Below are 27951 nucleotides of genomic sequence, written 5' to 3'. Positions count from 1 at the left end.
GGGGCCGGGCCAGAGGCGCCTCACCAGGATAACCGCTTTGGCTTCCTTTGCTGCCCACCCAGGTCTGTCACTACCATCCCGTTGGTAAGCGGGGCTTGGGCAGACGGTGGTGACTTCTGGTGACCTCCAGCCCTACCTCTTCTCTCCCCCACTCCCGTGCCCCATTCCATCTAAAGGGGGGCATAGGGGCTGAGGCTGGGCAGCAGCCAGTAGACCCAACACTTGAAACCTCATCCCTAACTCAGTTTCCCCCTTTTGAGCTCCTGCCTTTCCCTGGGGCCTGGCTGCCAGGCCAGGGACTCTGCCCCTCCCCCTTGTGGAATGTAAGTAAGGATAACCCTCTCCCTTCCTCTCATTCCCTCCTCTCCCCTCCCACATGCAGTGACAGGTGCTGACTGAGGTCCTAGGGTGGGGCTGAAAAGCACCTGTGGTGCCCTGCCCCTGGGGACAGGAAGAGGTAGATACCTGCTCCAGGGATCCCTCACTTGCCCTGAGGGAAACTTGGAAGACAGAGGGAAATCGAGTCACCAATTGGGGTCACACCATTGGCCTTGGCAGGAGTGAGGAGGGGAGACAAGAATCCCGGGCCTCTAGGACCCATTGGGACACCCTTCCAGTGAACAGCCCCAGATCCAGGCTTAGAGGCTGGCAGTGCCAGAGGCTAGACCCCTGAGGTCCCCTCCTGCCTCTTCCTCCCTCATCACAGGCTTTGGGCCTTTGGGCTGAGATTTGAGCTGGGGAAGGAGGTTGGAGGTGAGTCACAGGGGCCCCTCCCCCCACCCTGGACCCAGAATGGGGGAGGCTGGAGGGAATGGCTAGATAGAATTACCACTCTCCTGCTGGGATTGGGGCCCCCTCTTTGCCTTGCAAATGGCTCCAGGACTACCAGAATGGGGTGGAGGGGGAGGGGATTGAGGGATGTGAGAGGTGGTAGGTAGCTTAGCACAGATGCCCACTGGGGTGGGGGTGGGGGCTGGCACATGCTTTCCCCCAGGGCAGGGCCCAGTGTTCTCCATCCTCAGGGAGGTCCTGGTACTAAAGCGATTAGGTCACCATGTGAACAGCCCCTCCCTGTTGGCCCAAGGTGCCCTGGCCAGGCTCCTTAACCCTTTGCTCACTTTGTGTGTGGGGGGGGAGATGGGGATTCTGCACCACTGACCAACAGCCTTGCCCAACACCCTTGCCCGCTTGCCAGGTCAATGGGCCTGGGAGCTGGAACAGCTGGCTTCCTCAGACGACTTGGTGTGGCCTTGAGGGAGGGGCTGAGTAGCTTCAGACCCTCCCAGCCAATGTAATGGGAGGTTCTGCTCAAAGCCTGCCAGCAGGGCTTGTTGGTCAGTCATTCAATCAGGATTTCTGGAGCCCGTGTAGAGTGCCCAGGTCTTTGCTGTGGGGAGAAAGGCCGACTCCAAGGGCCCCAGGGAAGGCTCCCTTGGAAAGGACAGCTCCCGGACTGTCTCCATGACACCATTCAATGGAGGGGTCCAGCCCTCCCTCTCTTCATTCCTTCCTTCTTCTCTCTCCCTTTCCCCCTCCCCTTTTCTCCATTCTCTTTCTCCTCCTCTCCCCTTCTTCCCCTCTCTATTTCCATTTCCCCCTTTCCCCTCCTCTCTCCTCTCTCTCTGTCTTCTCTCTCTTTCTCTCTGGCTCCTCTCTGTCTCTGTTTCTCCCCTTTTCCCCCTCCCCTTTCCTCCATTCTCTTTCTCCTCTTCTCCCCTTCTTCCCCTATTTCCATCTCCCCCTTTCCCCTCCCCTTTCTCTCTCCTCCTTCCAACATTACATATTTACTGATCCCTGCTGTATGCAGGGCCCTAAACTCTTTCTGAGAGGGAACCAAAGATGGAGGAAAACAATCGTATGTCTGATGCCTTCGCAGGGTTCACAGTCAGTCCGCAGACAGATATTGCTTCCAAGCAGTGGCCGTGTCCTGGTCTTTGTAGCTGTCTGGGTCCTCTTGTTGCATCTCTGTCCTCCTCCCCCATCTGAGTCCCCCAGTCTTGGCCTTTGGCCTTGATCTTAATGCCTCTTTTCTCTTGGGTCTCTTCCTGGACAACAGCCAGCTTCACTCTGCTTCCATAGCTTCAAGCAAATGACTCCCACTTTGGGTGGGCCTGGGTGTCTCTCTTGATGCTTGGGAATTAAGTCCCCCCTGCTTTCTTCCCCAGCTCAAATCACAGCCCAAAAGAAGAAGCAGGAGGGGGGGCCTTTCCAGACCCAAAACAGCTCATCTTCTTCCTCCCTCCTGCCTCCAACCAGGCAGCAAACCTGGGGTGCTTCCTCTCAGACTCTGCTCTCTGACTTTGCTTCTTCGCCCCTGATATTCCAGCACTTGAGTTCAAGATCCTTTGATTCCTGCCTGGACAGTTGTAAGAACCTTCTGAGGGTCTCTTTGCCTCCAACCTCTTCCCTCCCACAGCTGCCAAGCCCAGCTCTCATCATATCAGTCCTTAATTCAAGAACCTTCAAAGGCTCCCTATTACTTAGAGGAGCAGAATAAAAACTCCTTAGCTCATCATTCAAGACTCTTCCCTGTCTCATTTCCACTCCTCTGTAACACAGATCTTCCTGTCACCTTCTCAGACTGCTACTTCCTGTCTCTGTTTCTCCAAATTTCACCTGCTCCTCCTGTTCAAGGCCCCTCCCCAACCCCCAGCTCCAGAAGCCAGCCTGGACTGACCCAGCCCATTGGGTCTCTGCCTCCTCTGCAGATCTGATGCCTGTAATGTGGTCTGTGACCTCAGACTGTTACCCCAACTCCAGGGATGCAGGAACTCAGAGGAGGGAAATTGGGAATGTACTGGGGGCTGGGAGCAGGGGTGGGGGGTGGGTTTGAACTGGTTGGGATGGGCAGAAAGGAGAAGGGCAGGGGAGGAGGACATGAACGGAATGTGGCTGAACAGCCTATCCTCTCCCATCAAGGACTGTGATATGTGTGTGTGTGTGCATGCGTGTGTGAATCTGATCTGTGTGTGTGGTGGGTGTGTATGTGAAGGTGTATACAACTTCATGTGGATGGGGGAAGCAGCACTGACTTGTCTCTGATCCAAACAGCAGGGGACAGCTGAGTCCCAGCATGGCCAGCCCTGGGGAGCCCACCAGGGCTGGATTGGAGGAGGAGGAGGAAAGGAACCTGTCTAGGGAGGCTCCCAATCCCTCAGGCTTGGCTGGGGACACTGAGACCATGACAGATTCAGGGGAAATGCTGGAGAAGGCCCGTGAGCTCTTCCTCCTCTGTGATAAGGAAGCCAAGGGTTTTATCACCAAAATGGACCTGCAGGTGAGGGTTAGGACTCCCAGGCTGGCCCTAGGCCCAGCTCCCCAAGCCTTGCAGCCACTCCTGGCCTCCTCACCTCCCACCCTGGCCTCTCTTCTTCAGAGGCTGCAAAATGAGCTCCCCCTGACTCCAGATCAGCTAGAATCTGTATTTGAGAGTCTGGACCAAGGACACACGGGCTTCTTGACACCCCGAGAATTCAGCATGGGCTTGGGTGAGTAAACTATGCATGCACACACACACACTCACGTGTGCGCATATGCACAGGGACCCATGAGGGGTACAGCCATACACTCATGGCATGGGGAGGGCAGCCCCTGGCATCATCTCTCCAGAGCAGGGACAAGTCTATCCCTAGTTCAGTCTCTATGAGCCTGCTGAGCAGATGCTGGAAGCCTGGAAGCACTGAGCATCCCAAGCATAGGCCTGGGGTTTGGGCAGCTCTGAGGCCCCTAAGGGAAGGATTAAGTGTCTTTCACTCCTGACTCTGAGAAAGAGACAAGCAAACACAGTGTGTCTGTACAGTTCAGGTGACCAGCCAATCTCCACCTCCTCTCAGCCCCCAACCTTGGGTGTCCCTCATTAGTCAGGCCCCCAAAGTAAAGTGAGGAGGGGACCCAGGCATCCACCCAGTCCCCAGGGTGAAGGGCCTGAACTCCTCCTGTTCCCAGAAGTTTAGCTGGAGAATAGGGCAGAAAAACAGGAAACTTGGGTGGGGGAGCAGGATGTGAGGAGGCAACAGGCGTCGGGAATGGTGGCGTCTGAGCTGGTATTAGGAGCCTGGGAAGGTGTGTTTGTTGGGAGTAGGAGGCTGAGAAGCAATCGCTTTTCCACACCAGCGGGGGACCCAGCCCCAGGGTGATGCCCTGGACCCTGTCTTTGCAGGAGCATTTGTGGGAGTGGACATGCCTGGGGGCTTCCCCTCCTTGGAGTCCAAGGAGGAGACCTTTGAGTCTGGCTGGCCTGATGGTTCAGGGCCCAGAGTGTCAGAGGAAGAAGAGGCTGCAGCAGAGGAGGACCGTTTCTGGGCCACCATGGAGCAGCTGGGGGCGGCCCATATCCTGGGGGAGTGAGTCTGCAGCTAGGGAGGGACTAGCCCTCTCTCTTCCAGCCTGTGTCTGTGTGCCTGGCATTCAAGTGGGTGCATGTATGGGGCACATGCATGGGGTGTGTGGTTGGAATTGAGTAGCTGTGCGGAGTGTCTACCCTGTGTCCATGAGGCTGAGCCCATGTGCTCTCCAGAGGTCCAGGGTCCAAGAGAGTTGGCTTCAATTCTGTGTGTGTGTGTGTGTGTGTGTGTGTGCATGCGTGCGCATGCACATAAGCATGCATGTGCTCACTCAAGCAATGCCTGTGGTTTCTGCAGAAGTGCCTGGGAATGATTTTCCATAATATTTGCCTTTGTGATGGCCGGCCAGGCCTCAGGCCCAAATTGCATGCACACAGGAACCCCCATGCATAGGCTACCATGCTCAAGCTCACACACACATACACGCGCATGCACACACATACACACACGCACACATGCATGTTAATGCATACACACACGTGTGCACACATGTATTCATACATACACATGCACACACACAGAGGCAATGGGGCTCAGAGCCCCTGGATTTGCCTCAGTTTCCCTTTCTCGAGCCCTGGGATAAAAGAGGCCTTTCCTGTGAGGAGATGGAGCCAGGACAGGAGGCTTGCTCTATGATGTGATGGAGGTGAAGACTCCGGGCAGAAAGATGTAGGCTAGACGAGGCTGTCTGACAGCTCCCAGTTCATCTGAGTGACTAGCCTCCAGAGTCAGGCTGTTGATGTTAGTTAGGAAGGAGGTCTTTGGTGGAATGCCCCAGGGATCTGGGCTTGGCCCGCAGGTCTGTGCCTTGGGTGAAGGCTAGGATGTCCTGCTTACCAAACTGGCATGTTAAAGCTGGGGAGGAGAGCTGACCAGGTGGGTGACAGGGTCCAGAATCTAAAACGATTTTAGCAAGCCAGAGTATTGAGCCAAAGGGAAAAAGATGCACTTTCATCAAAGACTTCATGTCTGGTCCTTTCCTTTATTCACCAGACCACTTTCACAAATATGAGATGGGGAGACTTGGTTAAAAAGTGTGGCTTAGCCTCTAACAATCATCTGGGGGTCTTAGTGGCCCCTAAGCTTAGCAGAAGTCAGCAGGGTGGCAGGGATGGGACCTAGGATCTCTCTTTAGGTGGCCTTTGGGGAGCTACCCTCCAGGGCTGGGGAGGGGAGGGTCCTTCTCTGCTCTGCTGATTGTGCTCACAAAGGGCTGGGTGTGACATCTTAGGGAGGCTGCAGACACTCCAGATGATGTCCAAAGTAGGGAACAGAATGGGGAAAGGGCCAGAGACCTGGGGAGCAGCTGCTCCAGGCAGAGAGGGGCTCTCAGATTTAGGGAGCTCCAGGTGCCAAGCCTCTCTCTGACGCATAGTCCTGCCCATGTGCCCAGGGCTGACTCATGCCTTCCACTCTGGGTGGTGCTCCAAGCACCCACTGCCACTACAGACTGAGCACCAAACCATTCACCCACCAACCCACCAATGCTTTATATATCTGTAGCACTGTCTGGCGGATGGGGGCAGCCAACCTTTGGCCTCTGAGGACTGACCAAGGAGAGGGAGCTGCTCAGAGGCTCGTTTAGACCGGATGGACAAAGAACTTCCAGAGCAGACAAGCTGGAGTGTGGGATGAGAGGGAGCAGGGACTGTTCTGGAGGGCCACACCTCTCTCCCACCTGGATGTTAGACAGGCTCCTTGGTCCTAGGGTCACTGAATGGCCTGTGAGGTACCTTCTAGGGGGAGGGACTAGGTTGGATGAGAGCCCCATCTGGCACTGCCTGGGTATAAACAGGACTCTTCACCTGCAAGAGCTGTCAAATGAGGGGGTTTCCAGCCCTAAATCCTAGGACCTCTTCCTGGGGGCAGGAAGGGGGAATGTCTGGGATCCCTGGGAGGGCATTCTCCATGACCCCTGCCCCTTATCTCTGCAGGCAGTGTGAGGTGCGGGCTCTGTGGGCCCAGCTGCGGCAAGAGCACCCAGAGCTCCTGGGCAGCTTTGAAGAGGTACTGGTGCAGGTGTCCTCCTGCCTGGGGGAGGCAGCACGGGCAAGGGAGACCGTGGAGCAAGCCCTGTGGAGGTGAGAGGTGGGACTGGGGGCCTGGTGCATGGGTATGAGTGTTTCTGGGGGGTGGGGAGGGGACCATACACACCCCAGGAGCCCTCGAGGCTGAGCACACACAAAGGAAGTTTGGGCCCAGGCTGCTGGAGTGACCAAGACTAGTGGGTCAGGCTCCATTGAGCTGCTGGAGTTAAGTGGCTTGATCTAGGACTCTCCCCCAGGAGAGAGAGTGACCACGAGAAGGAAGTTCGGTGTTTGTATGAGGAAATGGAGCAGCAGATCTGTGCAGAACGGGAGCGACTGCAGAACCAGGTCTGGAGATGTTCTGTAGGGCTCCTGTGGCCCTCCCCACCCCGACCCTGAGCCTTCTGCTTGGCACCCTGTCAGGAGCTGGGAGGGGGCACAGGGGCAGCCTGGCACCACCAAACAGGAACCCACCACCTCACACACATCAGGGTCTCTTCCTAGGGGCCGGCCAGGGTGCTTCCTGGAGGATGGAGGGAGGGGAAATGGACCACAGGCCTGTGTTGGCTTTGAGGGGTTGTAACATTTACCCCTGCCCCTACAGAACTCCTCCCGTCAAGACCGGGCCAGTCACATCCTGCGAGAACTGCAGAGTAGGGACCAGGAGCTAGATCGGGCCAACCGGAGGCAGAGAGAGGTGATGGGCAGCTGGGGGTGGGACATCTCCCCAGGGCTCAGGAGCCCCCTCCATGGACGTGTCACTTGGAATCTCTCGGTGGGGGGGGTGATCCCCAGTCCCAGAATCCATCCGTACCCTCAAGGTCACCCTGTGACCCCCTCCCACCTCCCCTGCCCTGCCCACTCCCTCCCCACCATGCTCCCTTCAAAAGATTCCAGAGGAATTTCCTCCAGTTTGCCAGGAGGGCATGACAAAGAGAGGGTTAATGGAGCCCACCTTCTTTTCCTCAGCTCCCCTTTAAATATGCAGATTGGTCTGATCCGGCTGCTGCCGCTCACTTCCCTTCTGTCGTGGCCCCCATCTAAACAGGCCAAGACACCCCACCTTCCACACTGGGGGCCCAGAGAAGCCTTCCCACAGGGCCTCTGGGCCAGGCCCCCCTCCTCAAGGGGACCAGCCCCCCCCCTTATCTGTAGCTTGGGAGGTTTTCCAAGGTGCTTCTTCACTATAGCCACCAGTGAGGTATGCAAGGGCTCTTATCCCCACTTTGCAGAGGTTTGGAGAGCTGAGGAGACTGGCCCAGAGTCGCCCCCTGCTGGGAATTGGCGGCTGGGCTTGAACCCAAGCCTTCTGACTCCAGATGGTCTTTCCTTTTTGTGATAGTGAGAGAGTGGAAGGGGCAGGAAGAGTCAGGAGGCCTGTGGCGAGCCTGGCCCATTTCCGTCTCTGCCTCGAGGGCTCTGGGGCTGCCCCCAAGTAGCAGGCTTGGCCCCACCAGAAAGGCAGAACCAGGGGAACAAAGTAGCAAAGACCAAAGCTGGCAGTGATACAGTTACAAGTCTCACTCTCTCGGCTCTCCAGGGGAGCCATTGTGTTCATGGCCTGTATGGGGCCGGTGTGGCTAAAGAGGGACCACTGGGCAGAGCCCAGGGCTCTGAGGGTGGGCTTTCACTTCTGGAAGAGGGGCCATCTGAGCTGGGCCCTGAAAGGTGAGTGGGAATCCAGCATGTGGAGAGGAAGCCATTGTCTGGGCAAAGGTGTAGAGGTGGTAAACCAGGACACTGTGTCCTGTAAAGGTGGGGACACAGACAGTGCAGAGGGTAACAAGTGGGGAGGGAGGCTGAAAGGTCCAGTGGGGCTATTGTGTCTACCCTGGGTCTTCTCTTCTCCAGCTGAACATGCTCAGCTTCCTGAACCTGTCTTGTGACTCGGGCTCTAGGCCCTTCCCCATGCTGGTTTCCTCTTCTAGGGCCTCTGTACCACATCAGTGTCCTGCCTTAACTGGGGGCACAAAGATAAGCACAGTCCCCCAGAGGAGTCTCCCTCAGCAGGATTGTCCTATCCCTGGTCCTAGAAACTCGGCCCCTCTTCACTTAGCCTGAGATGGCTTTATGCTCTTGGCCCTGTCGACTCAGAACGGATGCATTCCACACTCACACCCTCATCTGCTTTCAGACAAACTTCTGTTTAGTTACGCCCTGCTATCTTCTCCCACTCCCAGAGTATCCTTGGAGAGCAAGGGGACCATGAAAGCTCTTTTTTTGTAATATACTTTTGGATCCTCTTCTGGGGTGATCCCTGCTTTGTGCCCTCTGCTCCTTCATCCAGGCTTCTGGTACAAGCACGAGGCCAAGCACCCTTTATTCTCTGGTGTCCTCCCCTGGAGATGACCTTCCATAATGGCATGAAACCTTTGAGTCTTTCTCCGTGGATCTGGCCATTTGCCACATCCTGGGTTCACGTAATTGTGCCATTGTCTTATCACATCCCTCCCACTCTCTCCCCACAGCATCATGAGAAATGGTGACGTGCTTTGCTGGGCTCTAGGGAGACTCTGTCAACAGTGTTGTGTCCTTTACTTTTTGGATGCCCCAGGTTATTCTGGCATGAGCTGGTCCCCATAAAGCCATCCTGGGCACCTCTTGGTGATTGGTGCTTCCTTTTCGAAATGCTCACTAGCCATCCCTTTTAATAACACATTCTAGCATCTTGCCAGGATTCCAAGTCAAGCTCCCAGCCTGACCTTTGCAGATGTCACCCTTTCCCCTTTCTTGAACATCAGGACTGTATTTGCTCTAGTGACACTTCTCCCATTCTCCATGGAGGTGGGGGGAGGGGCAGTTGGGGGTGGGGTAGGCTCAGCCTTCCCACTGGCTGCTTCTTTCAATGCCTTGAGCTGGGTCTGGTCATTTGGATCCTTCCAAGGCACTAGGTGCTCTCTCATTCTCTCCTCACTTGCTGATCACCACCGCCCTATCAACCATGTTTGTTCTGTCTGGTCAAGGGAGACCAAATAGGAAGTTCTTGCAATAGTCCAGAAAAGAGGTGGTAAGGGTCTTAAGGAGAAGGGTAATTATGGGAGTGATGAGGAGGGGATGTAGGAGATGTAGAAATAGGAAGGACGAGATCTGTGAAGCGGGACAGGCATTCCCAGCTGTTCAGGTTCTCCTGGGTACAGCGTTCTGCCCTAGGATGAGACAGGGGCTCACATTCACCTGGGTTATATCTCAGGGGAGACATCTTGCTATCTCAGTAAGCTGGCTGTTTCTAGTTTGCTGAATCCTCTCAAAAGGCACATGCTGAAGGGGAAAGATGGTGGGGCTTGGCGTCAGGAGGGCTGCTGCCGAAATCCTGCTTCCAGTACACTCCCTCTGCGAAGTGGGGATGATAACGGCAGGACTGGGGCTGTGAGACTCAGCACTTCCCAGACCTCAGACCCTGCATGCCAGACAAGTGCAGATGTTGCTTCCTTCTCTTCTTTCTTTTCCCTGATGCTGCCCCCTTCCTGCCCATGGGGTCTGGGCTGCCGAGGGAGCACCCAGGCCTATCTCTCTTCCTCTCTCCCTTCTGCCTCCTCCAGTTAGAGCAGCAGCTGCAGCAGCGGACCTCGGAGCAGCTAGAGATGCAGGTGCAGAATGCCCAGCTGTGGCTGGCGAATGAGGAGCTCCGGACACAGCTGGAGCAGAGCCGGGCCCAGCTGCGGGCAGCTCAGGAGCGGCTGCTGCGGCTGCAAGCAGAGGCTCAGGCTGAGAAGGAGCAGAAGCACAGGTCCTGCAGCAGGAGGCTGCCCACTCGGGCTCTGGGGGCTGGGTAGGGGGAGCCCCTGGAGTCCTGGACCCCCCTGAGAGCACCTTGGCACCTCAGTTTCCCTTTGTTTTTCTCTCCCTTCCTGCCCATCCTTCCCCTACCTGGAAAGAAGCCAGGTAGGGCCTAGGACCACGTACCCTGCTATATGCCCTTCTGGATGAGAGGGAGGCTGCAGATGAGCTGATCTCTGGGGACCTGCCAGGGCTTGTGGGGCATGAGTCACAGGGCACAGGGTGGGGGGGGGTCAGGACCATTTGGGTCATCTCCCCTCCCCCCACCCACAGGGACGTGGTCATTGTGTCCAGAAACATGCAGAAGGAGAAGCACAGCCTCCTCCGGCAACTGGAGCTGCTGAGGTGAGTTTGGGGCAGAAGCTGGGCTTAGGGCCTCTCCCTGAGTCAGAAGCATTCCCTACATCTGCCTTCCGGGCTCCCCTCCCTCTTTAACCTCAGTGGCTCCCATCTCCCTCTTTGCCCAGAGCTCTCTGCAGAGCGGCCCCCATCAGGACATTCTTTTATCCCTTTGGTGTTCTGCCCACCCTCTGAGGTCGTTGTGCCCCCCTTCTCCTCATGCCCTATGTTCTCTCTCCTATACTGATCTCCCCAGGGACCTGAACAGAAGGTTGCGGGATGAGAGAGATGCCTTCGAGGCCAAGAAGCTGGTTAGTGGGTGGAAGAGGAAGACCGTAGCTCCTCCTGCCTGCCTCCCCCTGGGCACGTGCCATAACTGCTGTGGCTGTGGCTGCCCCCATCGGGCCCTTGACACTGGAACCTGACTGAGGCAGGCCGCATCGGTTTCCTGCACACAGGCTAGCCTGGGGGCCACAGCATGAGCGCCTTCCCTGCCCTAATCTCCATCTCACCCCAGGTCTCCCTGCAGAGGCCACTGCTGTGAAGCCAGGTCCAAAGCGGCCCATTTGATGGCAGCTGTAATGGGAATTCTATCTCCTCCCCTTTGTGCTCCTACTCCTAGGGTGTGGGAGGGATTGGGGAGGCCAAGAGAGACCGAAGGAAGGCTTGGCCAGGACACGGTAGGGCAGCCAGGCCTGGGTCATGTGGCTGAAACCTCTCGTCCCCCCTAGCTCCTGGCCCAGGAAGCCACAGCTCTCCTGGTCCCAAACAAGATGGAATGAGGCCTGGGCCTCAACCCACAAGATGAAGGATTAAGCCCCAAGGACATCGTTCCCTCTTCTGTCCTGAGTGGGACACCAAAGCACCCCACCTCCAAATAAACCCACTGACTACACCAAGCATCCCTTGTCATGTTTGTGGGACTGTCTGGGGAAGTGATGGGGACATGTGCTCATTCAGGAAGCATTTCCTAATATCCGCTCTGGGGCCTGGGATACAGAACTGCCCAGGAAGCGTTAGGGGTCCCAAAGGGTCCACGGGGGCAGAACTGGGCCGCACAGGACCACCTGTGCTCCTAGGAGGAGGTGTCTGGCAGAATGCGCAGGCGCTGGGGCAAGCCAAGGGGAGGGGGGATCCCCGCCCCGCCTCCCCCGCGGACTCTGGCCTCGTCTCGCCACCAGGTGGCGCTAGCTGCTCTAATGCAGCAGGGGGCGGGTCCTGGGGCACAAAGGGCGGACGCGACGGCTCATCCTGGCCCCGAGAGCCTCATCTACACCTGCCTTTTGGGAGCTGCTTTTTTCATGGCACATTAATGTTTGTAAGGGCGGGGGGCGCTCACCTGGCCTGCTACGTGCTGACTGCTTTAGAATTATTATCTCATGTGGTCCTCAAGATAACCCTGGCAAGAGGGAGGTGCTGTGATCAGCCCCATTTCACAGGTGAGGAAATTGAGGCAAACGGAGGTTAAGGGACTTATCCAGGGTGACTCAGTAAGTGTCTGGAAACCGATTTGAACTCAGGGCTCCCCACTTTATCCTATCTCATCTAGCTTTGTTGTTACTGGGCAGTCATTTCAGTCCTGTCCACTCTCCGTGGCCCCATCTGGGGTTTTCTTGTCAGAGACACCGGAGGGGTTCACTATTTCCTTCTCCAGTTCATTTTACAGATGGGGAAACGGAAGCATACAGGGTGACTTGCCCAGGGTCACGCAGCTGGTGGCTGAGGCCGGATTTGAACTCAGGCAGATGAGTCTTTCTGACTCCAGCCCTGGCGCTAGATCCTCCTTTATAAAGCCTATGCCCCAGAATAGTTTGGGAGGGAGGGAGACAATGCAGGCATCACCCCATTTCAGAGATGAATAAGCTGAGGCTCGCAGTGTAGCAGTGTTGTGCCCAAAGCTAGAGTCAGGCTGGGCACCTCAAAAAGCAGACCTGCGCAAGACCAAAAAGCGCCTGGACGGTCTGGCCCCGGAAGAGCCTCACCTGGGCCAAACCACTTGGGAGGGGGAGCTCACTCACCCATCCGGCAGTCACTATGCATTTATTGAGCGCCTACTATGTGCCAAGCAGCGTGCACATTGGCAGGAGAAGGCAGGCAGAGCGAGCTTTAAATTCAGGCCCTCTGACTCCAAATCCACATTCTTCCCGCGGCCTCCGTTTAGAACCTTCCCAGAGATGGAATGATTTGGCCTGGGCGGAGCCAGGAAGGAAGAACCTGGTTCTGCTTGGCCCCGTACCCCTTAGGTGCAGGGGATCTAAGGGGTGAGCCTTCCATTGAGGCCTCCGGGGCATAGAAACCTTGGCGGGGGGTGGGGTGATCTTTCCATCGACCCCTCCAAGACACAGTAATTTGGGGGTGGTGACCGTTCTATCGAGCCCTCCCCCCCGCCCCGGGGCACAGGAATGGGAGGGCTGACTCTTCTATCGAGTCCCCACCGTGGGGCACAGAAATCTGGGGGAGTGATCCTTCCATTTAAGGCCCGCCCCCGCACCTGGGCACAGGAATGGGGAGCTGACTCTTCCATCGAGCCTCCCCCCCGCCCCGGGGCACAGTTATTGGGGGGGTGATCCTTCCATTTAGGACCCCCCCAACACAGGGCACAGGAATGGGGGGGTGATCCTTCCATTTAGGGCCCCCCAACACAGGGCACAGGAATCTGGGGGGGGAGTGATCCTTCCATTTAAGGCCCGCCCCCGCTCCGGGGCACAGGAATGGGGAGCTGACTCTTCCATCGAGCCTCCCCCCCGCCCCGGGGCACAGTTATTGGGGGGGGTGATCCTTCCATTTAGGACCCCCCCAACACAGGGCACAGGAATCTGGGGGGGAGTGATCCTTCCATTTAAGGCCTCCGCGCCGGGGCACAGTAATGGGGGGATGATCCTTCCATTTAGGGCCCCCCAACCCGGGGCACAGGAATCTGGGGGGTGGCCCTTCCACTGAAGCCCCCGGGGCACAGAGACGAGGGTGGGGGGCTGTCGGCAAAGCCCAGGCCAGGCTCTTCCCCGGGCGTTGCGGGGGCAGGGGGCTGGCGATGAGAGAGAGAGCGCCCCGCCCCACCCGGTGTTCTCGGGCACCCCGTGGCTTCTCCTGTTCCTTCCCCCCGACTCTTGCTCAGGAGGGGCTGAAGGCTGGGCCCACTGAGGCAGCGGGTCTGTCGCGCGAGGGGCCAGCAAACTCGGTGGCCGAGAACGCTCAAGCTAGAAGGTGGGACCCCCCAATAAGGCCGCCAGCCGGGGCCTCCCTTTTCCTTCTCAGGTCCAAGTTCTCGGCCTGCCTGGGCAGGGGATGTCGGGGCGCCCCAGGGGATCCTGGCCCCCCTTAAAGGCAGGCGCACACAAAGGCCAGCTCTGCAGGCGGTGAGCAGCTACTGGGACTGGGCGGTGCCTCCGCCCGTCCTAGGGTGGGCGGGGGCCGCGGCGGGGGCCGGGCCAGGGTCCGTGTGGGCGTGGTCTGGCTGGGGCGGGGTCTGTCTGGGGCCTGGGCCGGAGGCCTTGCATTCCGTTCCGTCCCGTCCTGTCCCTGTCCCACCCCTCCACTGGAGCCGCAGCCTCCTCCGCGCTCGGGCCGGGCCGCACGCAGGTCGGTGAGAGACTGGACCCCCTTCCCTGGTCGGGGCGGAGGGCGGGGAGGGGGGTGTAGTGGGGCGAGGGCGGGCTCTGGGGTGCCGGGGGTCCGGTCCTTCTCCTGCCCGGCCGCGGACTGCGTTCCATTTGTCTCCCTCCTGCCGGAGCCTGGAACCTCCTCTTATCCAGGACTGGGCTGACCAGTAGAGGGGATGGAGAGAAAGAAGATTGAGGCCTGGTGTCTGGCCTCCCCGCCTGCCCCGGCCCCCAAGGCACCTCCCTCCACCTGCCCCAGTGTTCCGGCCCTTCCTGCCTCAGTTTCCCTTCCTGGGCCATGGCGGCCGCACTTGCCGGAGAGGAAGAGATCTTAATGGAGTGGGAGGGGTGAAACATCTGTTCCCCGGGGAAGTGGGGGACCTTCTTATAGTGTGTGTGTGGGGGGAGGGGCAGGAGTGGAGGGGAGGCTGCCATTGTGGCCATCTCCCTGCCTCCAGGATTAAGGGTTGAGTTTGCTCAGCCAGGGCCTCCTCCTCCAGGAAGCCCTCCCTGACTGCAGCTCTTTCCCAGTGGGGGGTGGGTGGGCCGTGGTGCTGCATATTTCCCACCTTCCCATTGGCTGAGACTCTAGCTTTGGGATGGGGTGGGGGGGTCCTTCCACTCCACCTGGAAGCCTGGGTCTGCCCCAGCATGTGACTGCTGTGCTCTTTGGGGAACGATCTGGGCCACAGGAGGAGGGGGAGAGAGACAGAGAAAGAGAGAGAGAGAGAGAGTGAGAGTGTGTGTGTGTTGGGGTAGGGCATAAGGCTGGCCCCTGTGACTGGAAGGGCTATTTCTGTTCCAGCAGCCCCAGCAGCTGGGGCCAGCGTTCCTCCTGGGCTTAGATTCTGGGAAGCCATGGTGGGAACGAGCATCTTTCCGGCCAGTCCCTTCCCCCTCTCTGCACTCCTGGGAGGTGGCTGCTGGTCAGCCAGAGCCTCTTGGCTCTTGATCCCTTGGGTGGAGCAGATCACTGGCAGGCATCTCCTGAGGGAGCCCCTATTCCCTTGGCCTCCCAGAACCTGCTCTCTGGAGGGGCCCACTGATGCTGGACACCTGCCGAGAGCACAAAATTGAGACCGGAAGTATTCTCAGGGGTTGCCTGCTTGTCCTTGCCTAGCCCACTCCTCACACCTGGTCACCATGACCAGAGGCTGGGCAGGCCTGGGGCACGTGGGCCCAGATCTCCCCTCCCCGAGCATCCAGAGGGCGTCTCTTAGCTGTCTGCCTGTCTGTCTGCTGCATTTGGCCCTAGGTTGCCTGACGTCCCAGAGGACCCTGCCCCAAGCTGCCAACTAACAGTGCAGGAACCAGCTGGGGCCCTGGGACACTCAGGGGAAAGTTAAGGGGGTAGGGGAGGGCAGCTCAGCAGGGTGGGGAGAGGCATTCCCCCCACGCCCCCAAGGACTGGTCCTTGACCCTCTCCTCTCGCCCCAGAAGCTGGCCATACCCCAGAGTGTATCCCTGCTCCTCCTCTGGCCCCACCTGGACTAGAAGGTCAGAGTAACTTGCCCAGCTCTAGATGTCCCCTCAAACCAGGTGCACAGGAAGAGCTGGGGAGGCACATGGCTGATAACCAGGCTCCAGGGTGGGGAGCAGCCCAGAACTGGGCGGGGCAAGCTGCTGAGCTGGGACCAGGGGGCAAAAGTCCAAGTGAGGGTAGGAGTGAATCTGCTTAGCTGCTGCATTGGGGAAACTGAGTCAGATCAGTCTGCTAACACTGATGGAGCACCTAGTGGGTGCCAGGCGCAGTCTAGGCACTGGGGCACAAAGAAAGGTAATAGCCCCTGCCCTCCAGGAGCCCCCTGTCCACTGGGGAGATGATGCACAAATGCCCATCCTCTTCCTCTCCTTGGGTTCCTGCTTCCCAGGCCTGGGAGAAGGCTCCTTCAGCCCCTTCCCTTCCCACTTTTTGTCTAAAAAACCACTTGTTGGTGTCCAGTACCCACTGAGCCAGAGAAGAACCCTTCTGGACCCCTAACACTCCCCCGCCCCGAGTGTGCAAAGGTCATTGGAGAGGCAAAGAATCAGGGGTGGCAGAGGGCAGGGGAACAGTGGCCTGCTGGGGCCTTGAAGGATCTTATGTTGTTCAGTAGATGCTGGGGGCCCATCGTGGTCCAGTGGTTAGAGCAGGAAGGGCCCTTAGAGATGCAGCCTCTCATCCTACAGAAAAGGAGACCCGCCCCCCACCCCCCCAGGCCGGAAGGGCCTTGTCTAAATTTGCCCCGGTGAGTGGCCGAGCAGAGGTGGCTGGAGCAGGAAGGGCCAGGAGGGAGCTAGCACAGGGCACTCTGCGGGGGTCTGGGCAGCAGGACTGGAGGGAGGGAGTCTGTCCTCTCTCATCTCTTCTCCTTGTATACTTCCCTCCTTCCTCCTCCCCCAGGACCAGTTGGTTCCTGCCCTGTTCAGCTCCTCTGGGCTGGCCCAGCTCTGACGTGGGGCCTGGGGAATGCGGTGCAGGGGAGGGGCCGAGGGAGGAGCCTGGGCCGGTGAGGGGGCTGACCGGCGGCTGCTTAGATCTGGCCGGCCGTTTAGTTTGCCCTGTGGGGGGAATGAGCTGGAGAGAACCTGATCTCTGGGGACTGAGTGGGAGCATCCGGCCAGGCCCTGCCCTGTCCTGCCCTCAGGCTTCCTCTTCCTCTGGGGCTCAGGAAAGAACTTGGCCAGGGCAGCGAGAGAGATCCTGGCTGGAGGAGGCAGGGTGGGGAGCTGTGCTCTGGAAGAGACCCTGACGTCCTGGGCTGGGAAGGGGCGGGGCAAGAGGATCGGCCCCCTCCCTCGGCTGGGCCTTCTGCACTGGTCATTTCTGCCAGGAAACTGTCCATTGTCCTGATTTCCTGGGAAAATACTCCCGATTGGTGGATGTGCCCAGGTGTCTGGGGGTGGGCCAGCAGCCAGCAGGGGGCGCTCTCCCTTCTCCTAGGAGGTGGGCAGCCAGTCCCCCCTGAATCTGCCCTCCATCCTTCCTGCTGTGTCTTGTGGCCTGGGAGGGATCAGGCCTGGAATGGAGGGTTCAGGGTCTGGTCTGGGCACGCCTGCCTTCCTAACCTGCGTTGTCTGCTCCCTTAGGTCTCCCCTTTGACTAGGAGCCCCTCTCCCCACCCTGGGCTCTCAAGATGGGCGAGTATAACGAGAAGGAGACATGTGGTACCATTTGCCTGAAATACCTGCTTTTCACCTTCAACTGCTGCTTCTGGGTATGGATGGACCTGGGGCAGAGGGAGGGGGGGAGAGACGTGGCGGGGGTGGGGGGAGACAAGGGCCAGGCTGGGGGGGAGGGGGAGAGACAAGGGCCAGGCTGGGGTGGAGTGTGGGCAGAGGGAGCACAGTCTCCTAGGACAGAGGGGGAGACAGATGAGGAAGACTCTAAGAAAGACAGCCTATGAGTCAGTGTCTTCGGAGAGGCAGGGTGTCCCTGAGGCTTTCCTGCTTTGGCCCCCAGAGGTGAGGGGAGACCTGCATTTGACTCCCTTAGGCAATTACTGTCCTCAGCTTCTCTGCCTGTTAAATGGAGATGGGCAGCACCGCCCTCACCAGGTTAAATGCTTTGGAGAGAGGGGGCTATAACTATCACCCTGCTGTCCTCCACCATTCCTTCTGCCCAGCTGGGCCTGCACAAGCCTCCTCCCTTCTGCCTCTAAGGCTTGTGTGCTTGTGACCCAGCCATGGTCTCCCTACAGAGACATTCCTGTCCCCACTTGACAGAAGAAGCAACTGAAGCCCAGAGAACAGTGACAATGTGATCCTGTATTGGGAGAAGGGAGGGGGCGCAGCTGGCTGGGCCCACTGTGGTGTTTGGAGCAGGCCTAGGGAGGAGGAAGGCCTCTGGCCCTGGAGCTGAGGAGGTGTACCTGGCCTGGGGTCTGCCCAGTCATCATGTGGTTGTAGTCCTAGCTTCCAAAGGCTTGCTTCGGTCAGCCCTGGGGGGAAGGAGTGCAGAGCGCTTGGGAGACTGGCCCAGGGAGCAGAGGGCTGATACTGGACCCCAGGTTTCCTGGGACTCCCCAGTGCCGCTGCTGATTTGCTCCACTTGGGCTTCCCACCTGGGCTCCTGATGGGGCCCTCCCTCTCCATTGGCACCTCCTGTGGTGGGATGGACGTAGGGGCCTGAATGGCGGATGTTTGCATTCCCACAGCTGACCGGCCTGTCCGTCATGGCCGTGGGCATCTGGACGCTGGCTCTCAAGAGTGACTATATCAGCCTCTTGGCCTCCAACACCTACCTGGCTACGGCATACATCCTGCTGGTGGCCGGGGCCGCGGTCATGGTGACGGGTATCCTGGGGTGCTGCGCCACCTTCAAGGAGAGGAGGAATCTCCTTCGGCTGGTGAGCCAAGGCCTCTTTGGGGCAGGAGGTCCGGCTGGCCCTGGGAGGGGAGAGGAGGGAAGGGGGGGTTCCATGAACACCTGGAGAGCACCCACTACATGCTGACTGTTGTGGTCCCAGGCCAGTGGGTGCCCACTTAGCTGCGGTCAGCCGCTTTTGGAAGGCGCAGGTGGCAAGCTATCGTGATCCTGGGCTCTCAAGTACCCAGAGGTCTTCTGGGGGTGGGGGGAGTGGGGAAGGGGGAGGATCGGGGAAGGGATTGTTCAGGACTTCATGACCCTGTTTGGGGTTTTCCTGGCAAAGATGCTGGAGTGGTTTGCCATTTCCTTCTCCAGCTCATTTACAGATGGGGAAACTGAGGCCAGCAGGGTCATCTAGGAAGTGTCTGAGGCCACATTTGAACTGGGGAAGGTGATCAGTCTTCCTAACTCCCGGCCTGGTGCTCTATGCACTGTGGCGCCCCATGGTGCCCAGGATTAGGGGAAGCTGGAGCTGATGCTGCAGTCCCTGCTCTCCTCCCTGGGTTAGCCATAACCTGGGACACTCCCCAAGTCTGCCTTCTCCTGCCCCGCCCTCGGGCCAAAGCCCTGGCTTGTTTTAGGAAGACGCTTAATTGTGTCTGGAGACTGGAGGCCTTTGTCTGCCCCCCCTGTCTCCCCAGGTTGGGGGGTGGAGTGCTAAGAGAGGCCTTTGTCTGCCTTCTCTGGCTCAGGTGGCTATGAGCTCACCTCCTGCTGCCAGGAGGACTGTTTTTCAGCCTTGGGTGTGTCCAGCCTTGGGCGTCTGCCCCTGCCCTCCGAGAGTCCTGGGGGCATTCCCCTCTCCTCTCCACCCCCTCCTCCCCCTCCCTTCTCCTTCTCTCTTCCCCCCTCCTCTCCCTTCTTCCCTCTCCTCCCCCCTCCCTCCTCTCCCCTCTTCTCTCTCCCCTTCCTCTCTTCTCCCCCTCCCCCCTCCCCCTCCCTTCTCCCTCTCTCCTCCCCCTCCTCCTCCCTCCTCCTGCTACCAGAGTTGGGGGGAGGGCAGGGTCTGACCCTCCCCAGGCCTGCTGCCTCACTGTGTGAGGGTTGGGCTTAGATGAAGGGTCCCAGAGATCTGCTTCCTCACCCCTCCTCCCCTCTTCAGTACTTCATCCTGCTGCTCCTCATCTTCCTGCTTGAGGTCATCGCGGGCATCCTGGCATACATCTACTACCAGCAGGTGGGTTGGGGGGAGGCTGCTGAGCCCTGGGAGCACTGGGACAGGGCGTGGGGGGATTTCATCAGGATGACAAGAGCCAGGTGTTGAGGACATCAGTTTCTCAGCTTTTAGAGAGTCTGGGGGTCCTTGGAGGGGAAGGGACTCAGCCTGGAAGGGCTGAAGGCCCGAGCTGAGGCCAGGCCTTCCTGGCTCTGAGAGTGGCTCTGTCCACCATCCCACACCACCTCTGTGCCGGAAGTGGCCTAAATGTTTCCAAATGACTGACCGATGTCCCAGGACCAGAATGAGGAGTCTCTGCCTCCCCTGAGGAGGGAGGAACTGGGCGCCCTGCTGCTGCTGGGGCCGGCCCGGGCTGGTAGTGGTGCCAGTGGATATTGCCTCCACAGGAAGCCAGCCTGTGGGCTCAGTGGGGCTGAGGGGGTTGGGTTCTGGTTTATTGCCTGCCCCTTCCCTTGCTCCCAGCTGAGCTCCGAGCTGAAGGAAAACCTCAAGGATACCATGGTCCAGAAATACCACCAGCCTGGCCACGAAGGAGTGACTGTGGCCGTGGACAAGCTACAGCAGAAGGTTAGCGTCCGTGGCCGACCCTTGCTCCTTGCCACCTGCTTCTGCTCTTGCGGCCTTCGTCCTCAACACCTGGGGCTTCCTTTTCCTACCCCTCCACAGCCTTGTTCTGGGCCTTTCCCAGGCCACCTGTCCTTACCTCTGCCTGTTGCTCTTCTCCACATTGCCTCCCCCCAGCCCTGACCTCCTCCTCACTCGGGCCTCCCCTTTGCCGCTCACTTTAGTTCCATTGCTGTGGGAGCAACAATTCTAGGGACTGGCAGGACAGTGTGTGGATTCGGTCCGGGGAGGCAGACAGCCGCAAGTTTCCCGATAGCTGCTGTAAGACCGTGGTGGAAGGCTGCGGGCAGCGGGACCACGCGTCCAACATCTATAAGGTGGAGGTAGGTGGGGGCGGGGAAGAAGTGGAGAAATGATGGCCTGGGGGTCCCGGTCACCACTGCTGCCTCTCCCATCCCTCGCTGGCCCTCCTGGGGGTCTCAGCTGCCCCCACCGCCTCTCCCACCCCTTGCTCACCCATCTGGGGTCCTGGCCTCAGTATCCCTCAGGAGGCTGTCTGGCTGAGGGCAGCATTCAGGGCCTCTGGACCTCCTCAGAAGGCTTCCCTTCCCTCAGGGTGGCTGTATCACCAAATTGGAGAAGTTCATTCAGGAGCACCTGAGCATCATTGGCGCCATGGGCCTGGGTATCGCTGGTGTGCAGGTGAGGGCCGGGCCAGGGCTGGGGCTGGCCTGGGGAGCAGGGGCCACCTCGAGCCCCCTCCAACCTCCTCCTTTGTCTCCTCCCAGATCTTTGGAATGATTTTCACCTGCTGTCTATACAAAAGCCTGAAGCTGGAACATTACTAGGGTCCCTGAGGGGGCACGTCCCACCTCCACGCTAAATTACTGCTGCCTTTCTGTCTCTTTGTACTCGAGCTACTCAAGCCAAGTGTGACTACTGTGGAGCCTCTACTGACTAGGGGTGGGGGACAGGGAGCCTCAGCCCAAACACTGACCCCTCCCTGGCTAGCTGGCCCGCCTGGCTGGCCCAACCTGCTGATAGCCCTGCACCCCGCACCGGGCCCCAGGACAGCCAGGCTGGGTGGGGGGCTGGCCCAGTCCCTCCTGATCCCCTGGAGACCCAACCCTGCCTTAGTGGGGAACAGAGCTGGGAGGATCTCCCTTTTCTGGGTCCCCAGATTTAGGGCCGGGAAGCCTCTCAGCCTCAACCCTGTGACCCCAGGGGTATATTCAAGTGCCTTGAGACGGGCCCCAATTAGACTGTGTGTGTGCTCTGTGGAAAAGCGTGGCAAGGGAGGGAGGCCATGTGTCCACATTGTTGGAGGTGAGTGGGTGTGGACAGGGCTCATGGATCCCTAGGGTCTCTGGAGTCCTGAGGCTTGGCAAGGCTCCACAGGGTCGGTTAGAGGTGGGAGGGTTTGGACTATGTAGATGGCCACAGAGGTGCCTTCCAACTCTGTCTGTGACTCCGGGATGTTTAAGTAAAGCCCTCTCCTAGCCATCCATCCGCTGGTCCCTTTCTTGGGGGTATGAAGTAGGTGGGGTATGGGTCCCACAGGGCCCAGGTGTGGCTGAGATGGAGGGAGGGTGCCCCCTTTCCCCTCCCTACCACTCAGACTGGTCAAGCCCAGGACAAAACCTGAAGACAGAGCCAGAAGCGGGACACGGAGACCGTCCCAATGCCCACACCCACTTACTAACTGCCCACTGTACGCCAGGTGCCAGAAACACAGAAGGTGCCTTTGAGGAGGTCACATGTACGTACATCCAAGAGGCATGGACTGGAGACCTCAGGGAACAGAAGTTGGGGTGGCCCACCTGGAAGAAGGCCAGGGCCAAGGGGCAGAGGCCAGGCGGGGCTTGGGAGGCCCAGCAACGTCTAGAAGTAAGAAGCTGGAATGCGTGCAAAGTGTGCCCGCCTGAGATGAGTGAAGGAGGAACCCAGCTGTGAATTAGGTGCCCTAGACAGCGAGAGAATTTGGAGGAGGGGAAGGGTACTTTCGTATGAGCAGGTCAGCTAAGGGTGTCAGGAAGGCCCAAGGTCAAGTCCAGATCCTGCCTCACGCTTCCTGGCTGTGACTTCACTGCTGTCTGCCTGCCTCCCCATCTCTAAAGTGGATACAGTGATCTCCTCCCTCCCAGGGTGGCTGTGAGAGCTCTGGAAATGCCCCGGCCGCTGCCACTGCCGTGCACATCGAGCTCTTGTCTGAGCGGTCCTTAATTCATCGTACAACTTCTTATTCTTTGTCGACGGCTTGTTTTGACCACATCTTGTGTGAATGTGTCCCTCCCCGGGGCCACCCCCTGCCCGTCCGGAATTTAAAAAGGGGGGAAGCAACTCAGTAAAACCAGCCAGTATCAACCAAGTGTGACCGTGTATGCTTGGAGCTGCCCCCAAAGCCCCCCGCCTGCTGGGGGGGTGATGGTGTATGCCTGTAGCCGCCCCCAGAGCGGGGCGAGGGGAGTGACGACTGCCTCCTCAGGGAGAGGGAGGGGCACTTTCTCAGGAGCTCAATCACTGGGATGACTTCCTGTTCTCCTCTCCCACTGGGAATCCTCAGGTCAGGAATCCAGGCTCGTAAACCCTGGGCTCTGGGGACCAGTGGGGAACGCAAGGTTGCTAACAGCAAGTGAAATGCTGGGAGTCCTGAGGGGGCTCTGTGTGGGCCAGAGCAGAGCTGAAGGCTTCCTGGAGAAGGCTGCATGACTCAATTGGACAAGGAAGGTGGAAGGGTCTAGTATCTTAGACCTGAGGGAAACCTTGGAGGGGCTGCCCAGCACTCCCAGGGTTTGGGGGCCTGTGGGTACCTGACCAAGCCCCTCCTAGCCCCCAGGTCCCCCCCAGGGCCAGAAGTGAGCCAGGCCTGGGATGGGGCGTCCAGGGAGAGGACCTAACCCTAACCCTTTTTGTTGAGGGGAGCCATGAGTTGAGCATCTTGGCAGCTCAGTGGGAGGTGGGGAGCCTGCCTGCTCAGCCAGGGAAGGAGGGGCTAGGAGAGAGGCCCAGACCAGCCTCAGAGCCCTGGTGTGCAGGCGGTCCCTCCTGGGCATAGTCCTGTGGCCTGGCCTGCTCATCCCAGCTTCCACCATCCTCCCTGCTATGGTTAGAGCTCATCTGAGCTCCCCTGGAGCAGGGCCCTGGCTTAGCACCACTCATGGTACCGGAAGATAAGAGGGGACTTTGGCCCCAGGCACCATGGGCTGCAACTCCTGGCTAAAATGGTAGATGCATTGCAGGCCCACCTCCCAGGGGGCGTGGAGGTACCCCTAACCCCCACTAACTGAGCATGGCCCACGGGCCTAGGACCCCCGATTTGACAGGGCCCTAGCTGATTAGGTGGCTCTTCTCAGCCTGGACAAGAGATGGAGGCCCCCCTACACCAGAGGCTACAACCCTCATTCCTTGGAGACCTTTCCCATGAGCCAACACAAAGAATTACCAGCACCACTTCCCAATAGTGGGTTTATTGCCATCTCTGGAGGCCTTGTGACAGATAGTTGAGCCAGACCTTCAGGGATAGGGGCTCCTCCATGTGGCTGATGGCTGATGAAGGTCTTCAGGGATGGGGGCTCCTCCACGTGGCTGATAGCTGATGAAAGTCTTCAGGGGTGGGGGCTCCTCCATGTGGCTGATGAAGGCCTTCAGGGGCAGGGGCTATTCCATGTGGCTGATAGCTGATGAAGGTCTTCAGGGATGGGGGCTCCTCCATGTGGCTGATGAAGGCCTTCAGGGGCAGGGGCTATTCCATGTGGCTGATAGTTGATGAAGGTCTTCAGGGATGGGGGCTCCTCCACGTGGCCGATAGTTGATGAAGGCCTTCAGGGGTGGGGGCTCACTTCTCCAGGGGCGCGTAGTTGAGAAGCTTCTCTATCAGGTCCACGTGGGCCAGCAGCATCCGACGGCAGCAGTAGCGCTTCAGGCCCAGCGCATCCAGGGCATCCCTGCAACAGGCCAATGAGAACGAGGAAGGAGGGCCCCCCCTCCCCCCTCCATGCCCTCCTCTCCTCCCCTCCCCCACTCCGTGCCCTCCTCCCCTCCCCCCTTGACTTGGGTGTGCAGGGATCCACTAGGACCCCTTAAGCGCTTCCCGACCCTCACAATCACTCTGGGAGAGACGCGCTGGAGTGACTCCCATCCCACAGGTGAGGGAGGTACCCGGCTAGTCAGTGGGTGAGGCTGGACTTGAGAGGGGCCCGCCTGGCGCCGGCCGGCACAAAGGCCCTGCCGCGGGCTTGGCCGGGAGGTCCCAGGAAGGCGCCTACCCTTCCGTGTACTCCGCTTGCAGCAGCCCCAGGTAGGCCTCCCACTTATTGCCCACGATCTTGCCGCACGTGAAGCAGCGCACCGGGATGATCATGGCGAGGGCGAGGAGGCGGCGGCACCGGCGGCAGGCACACGCTCGGACGTCCCCCAGCTTCTGCTCCTGCCGCTCCGCCCCGCTCCCTCTCTTCTCCGCTTCCGCTTCCGGCGCCGAAGCCCCGCCCCTCTTCGGCCGTCTCCACTGCCTCGAATGGGGGGGAGCGCAGGAAGTGGCTCGGCCCGGCTCCTCCCGACCCGTCTGGGCTTCCCACCCGGCTCGCAGCCCCAGCCCTTCGCCTCCGGGATTCTGAGCTGCATGGCCCCAAGAAGCCGCGCGGAGGGCGCGAGGGCGCGGCCCCAGGATCCCCCCCAGGCCACGGATGGTCTCGTTCGCAGCTACGGCGGCCCGCGCAGGCCACAAGGCCCCGGCGGGAGACTGGGCGAATTTCTCGCGCGGGATTTGAGTGACAGCTGGGCGGTGGCGGCGGCGGCGGCGGCGGCATGTGCACTTAAAGAATCCGAGCAGAGGCTGAGCCGGAGCCGCCGCCGCCCTTCCGTACGTAGCTCGCCCATTCGCTCTGGGAAACGCGGGTTGGGCTCCGAGCCGAGCCGACCACCGGGCCCTGGACGGTGCAACTGGTGGAGGCGCCGCCGCCTGGAACGCGCGCGGTGGCTGGAACTTGTTGCATGCCGGGCGCCAACGGGGCCATGGGCCAGCCTTTGACCCCGGGACATTGGGGGAAACTTTCTGTCCTGGCCGGCTGGGGCTCGGGGCACGGAGAGGGAAGCGACTGTCCCCTTCTGGTGCCGACAGCCCATCGAATCTTCTTCCAGGGCTCGGAGACTGGGGGATGGACGTGCTGACCTCGGGGACCTGGTGGAAGATTCCGACCTCCCTCCCCCATCTCCAAGCCCAGAACTCGGTCCTCAGGGAAGGGGTTAAGGGGAGGACCTCGAGCCTCCCTGCTCCGGCCCCTGCCCATCCCGGCCATGCTCCTGCCTCCAGCCCCAGTCTCTCTCTGCATCTCGGGTTCAGGAATAAGAACGCTCCTCCCTACACGCATAGTGCCCCCCCCCCCCACCGGGGGACTCCGCTGCCCCTCCTCCGCCTCCTCCTCCCCCCACTCGCGTCCCAGACTGGCCCGACCCCCAGAGCCGCCCCCTGCCTGCGGGTCCCTGCCGCCTAATTGGCTTCAGATGGAAGTCAGGGGGTGGGCTGGGGAAGGGGGTGGCCTCCAGGCCCGAGGGAGTCGAAGGGGTGCCCCGTTCTCCGGGGAGAGCCGGAGCGGGCGCGGCGCTGACGCCGGACTCTTCGTTCCTTTGCAGGCTCGCATCGATCCAGTCCGGTCCCGGCCCGTCCCGTCCCGTCCCGAGCCGTAGCTCTTGGCCTCTGGGGGACCCGCGGGACGCCGCTTGGGGCAGGGGGCGCCGGAGCTCCTGGGCCCAGGTAAGTGGCTGCGAATCCCCCCTGGGCAGCTCTGGGAGGAGGAGCCGATGCCCCCCACCCCGGGCCTCTGGGTCCCGGCGCTCTCCCCCGGCCATCGCAGGGGGTCCGCCCGTGGGGTGGGGGCTGGCGGGGAGCACCCGCACATAGATGGGGAGGGGTCCCTAGATAGAGCCTGTTGGGGGGGGTGTCACTGGCTTTCTCGGGCTGAGCGGACGGAGTAGAGACCCTAGTCCCGAGACGGGGGGAGATCGCAGCCCCGCTCCGAGCTGGACAGAGCTCAGGGCCACGGGCTTAGTTTTCGGGAGGGAGCCGGCCCAGCTGTTCCGAGACAGCCCAGCCCAGGCAGCTCTGAGGCAGGCCTCCTCAGTGGGAGAATCTGCCCCCCTCCAGTTCTGCTCCCTGGGACCTAATCCCCGGCCACAATTGGGGCTGCTCTTGGGGAGCCCCGGGAGGGGGGAGGGCCGACAATCTGAACTAAGCCTCAGTGATCCCTTGAGGCTAAGTGCTGGGAGCCCGGGGAGGGGCCCCGTTAGGTTGGGTAGTGGGGAGGGCTCGCGGCAGGAGGAGAGGAGGAAGGAGGGTGTGGGGGGGCCTGGCTGTCCTGTGCCAGAGCAGGCCTGGAAGGAGCACCCGTGGAGGGGCCAGGGGAGGGCTCCCTGAAAGAGGCAGGAAGGAGGGGGGGAGGCTCCGAGGGCTTGGCTTAGCCTTTCCATCTGCTTTTTAATGACTGGACCAGCCTCCAGGATTTGAGGGCCTGGAAAATGCTAACCTCCAGTAGGGGGGCACAGGGAGACCAGCAGTGGGGTGGGCAGTTGGGGGTCCCAGACCCCCTCCCTCCCCTCAGTGGGATGCTTAGCTGGCCTCTGGCTTCTGATCAGTGAGGATCCCAGGCACAGGATGGATGTGTGGCACCCACAGGATGGAGAAGGAGCTTGGCCTCCTTACTTGTGGGGGGCTCGTGTCTGGGGGGGGTTGCTTTCCTCCCTCAAAGGGGAATTGTGGGTCCCTGCCTAGGGGTTGGAGGTGTGGTCAGGGCTGGATCCAAGATCTGAGGGCTAGAAAGGGTCTCGGTTTATGTGTCCAAGCCCCCTCTGGCCAGAGTGAAGGATATCTAAGGTCATCTAAAATGCAGTGGACAGAGCTTGGATCTCCAGAGCCCAGGCTCTTTCTGCCCTGAAGGAGGCAGGCAGTCAGCCAACATTTATTAAGGGCCTACTATGCATTCCCTCTCTTTCCCCTGATCTGTCTCCCCTCCCTCCCCCACTTTCCTTCCCTCTCCCTCCCTCCCTCTCCTTCTGTCTCCCCCTCCCCTTTCTCTCCCTCTCCCTCCCCCTCCCTCTGCCTCCTCCTCCTTTTCATCTCCCTCCCTCTCTGTTCCTCTCTCTCCCTCCCTCTCCTTCTGTCTCCCCCTCCCCTTTCTCTCCCTCTCCCTCCCCCTCCCTCTCCCTCCCCCTCCTCCCTTTCCTCTCTGTCCCTCTCTGTTCCTCTCTTTCCCTCCCTCTCCTTCTCTCTGTCTCCCCCTTCCTTTCCCCTCCCTCCTTCTTCTCTGTCTCCCCCCTCTCCTTTCCCTCCCCCTCCCTTTCCCCTTCTCCCCTTCCCCACCCCCTCCCCCTCCTTTCTCATCTTCTCTTCCCCAAGGACTTCCACCCCTGTGGGCTCAGGCTGGGATGGGGCAGATCCAGATTCCCAACCAGCCAGTCAGTTGCCCACACCTACTATGTGCCAGCATTTAGGGTGCTAAGGGTCGGACCACAGAGATGGGGATGAAAGAGTCCATATCCTCCAGAGGCTTCTGCCTAGAGGAAGACCACCTGCATGTAAAGAGGAAAGGCAGCTCCCTCCTCCCACCGACTCTGGGGAACAGATCCACACAGACATGGTCCTGGGGGAGGGAGAGGGGGAGCCTGTCAGGCAGCTAGCCATCCCACAGTGGGGAGGAAGGAGAGTCTTCCAGGGCTGGGGGCCAGCCAGTGCAAAGGGCCGGCCGGGGGAGGGTGGGGGGGCTGCAGATTGGTGGTGTGGTGTATC

General features: G+C 59.9%; 4 protein-coding genes across 6 annotated transcripts in view; 3 read left to right on the top strand and 1 right to left on the bottom strand.

The window, feature by feature from the left end:
• The first annotated feature begins 4 nt into the window (after positions 1–4).
• Positions 5–11381, top strand: CRACR2B (calcium release activated channel regulator 2B). Its single transcript, XM_036764125.1, has 11 exons — positions 5–84; positions 707–753; positions 3052–3277; positions 3377–3488; positions 4160–4343; positions 6278–6424; positions 6628–6718; positions 6975–7067; positions 9910–10097; positions 10421–10492; positions 10743–11381. Exons 3-11 carry the CDS (start codon positions 3074–3076, stop codon positions 10909–10911), a joined length of 1260 nt encoding a protein of 419 aa, XP_036620020.1. The 5' UTR covers positions 5–84; positions 707–753; positions 3052–3073; the 3' UTR covers positions 10912–11381.
• Positions 11382–11717: 336 nt separating this feature from the next.
• On the top strand, positions 11718–22538 carry CD151 (CD151 molecule (Raph blood group)). Of its 2 annotated transcripts, none has more exons than XM_036764711.1 (8): positions 11718–11925; positions 17155–17282; positions 18222–18413; positions 19536–19610; positions 20073–20177; positions 20399–20557; positions 20790–20876; positions 20963–22538. In XM_036764711.1, exons 2-8 carry the CDS (start codon positions 17202–17204, stop codon positions 21020–21022), a joined length of 759 nt encoding a protein of 252 aa, XP_036620606.1. In that variant the 5' UTR covers positions 11718–11925; positions 17155–17201; the 3' UTR covers positions 21023–22538. The 2 variants fall into 2 exon arrangements, with proteins under 2 accessions (XP_036620606.1, XP_036620605.1); XM_036764710.1 differs by lacking the exon at positions 11718–11925 and adding an exon at positions 13943–14065.
• Positions 22539–23612: 1074 nt separating this feature from the next.
• POLR2L (RNA polymerase II, I and III subunit L) lies at positions 23613–24636 on the bottom strand. The gene is made up of 2 exons (XM_036763970.1): positions 24440–24636; positions 23613–24118 (listed from the first exon to the last, which is right to left on the bottom strand). The coding sequence occupies exons 1-2, from the start codon at positions 24532–24534 to the stop codon at positions 24010–24012; spliced, it is 204 nt and encodes a 67-aa protein (XP_036619865.1). The 5' UTR covers positions 24535–24636; the 3' UTR covers positions 23613–24009.
• Positions 24637–25768: 1132 nt separating this feature from the next.
• Positions 25769–27951, top strand: part of TSPAN4 (tetraspanin 4) — a 94795-nt gene continuing 92612 nt past the window's right edge. For both annotated transcript variants that reach the window (XM_036763575.1, XM_036763573.1), the window contains exon 1: positions 25769–25923. The gene's annotated coding sequence lies outside the window, so the exon portion shown is untranslated. The remainder of the gene's footprint in view (positions 25924–27951) is intronic.

This window comes from Trichosurus vulpecula, chromosome 6 (genome assembly GCF_011100635.1).
Source record: "Trichosurus vulpecula isolate mTriVul1 chromosome 6, mTriVul1.pri, whole genome shotgun sequence".
Classification (NCBI taxonomy): Eukaryota; Metazoa; Chordata; class Mammalia; order Diprotodontia; family Phalangeridae; genus Trichosurus; species Trichosurus vulpecula.
Note: the sequence above shows the minus strand (reverse complement) of the source record. Positions and strands in the feature narration are given on the sequence as shown.

Excerpts from the sequence above, each read along its gene's own strand:
- CRACR2B (XM_036764125.1), top strand. The coding sequence starts at position 3,074 with ATGGCCAGCCCTGGGGAGCCCACCAGGGCTGGATTGGAGGAGGAGGAG. Across the intron at positions 6,425-6,627 it reads GTGGAGCAAGCCCTGTGGAG|GAGAGAGAGTGACCACGAGA; the intron begins GTGAGAGGTGGG and ends ACTCTCCCCCAG. Across the intron at positions 7,068-9,909 it reads CCAACCGGAGGCAGAGAGAG|TTAGAGCAGCAGCTGCAGCA; the intron begins GTGATGGGCAGC and ends TGCCTCCTCCAG.
- POLR2L (XM_036763970.1), bottom strand. The coding sequence starts at position 24,534 with ATGATCATCCCGGTGCGCTGCTTCACGTGCGGCAAGATCGTGGGCAAT. Across the intron at positions 24,119-24,439 it reads CAAGCGGAGTACACGGAAGG|GGATGCCCTGGATGCGCTGG; the intron begins GTAGGCGCCTTC and ends GGCCTGTTGCAG.
- CD151 (XM_036764711.1), top strand. The coding sequence starts at position 17,202 with ATGGGCGAGTATAACGAGAAGGAGACATGTGGTACCATTTGCCTGAAA. Across the intron at positions 19,611-20,072 it reads CATACATCTACTACCAGCAG|CTGAGCTCCGAGCTGAAGGA; the intron begins GTGGGTTGGGGG and ends CCTTGCTCCCAG. Across the intron at positions 20,558-20,789 it reads CCAACATCTATAAGGTGGAG|GGTGGCTGTATCACCAAATT; the intron begins GTAGGTGGGGGC and ends CCCTTCCCTCAG.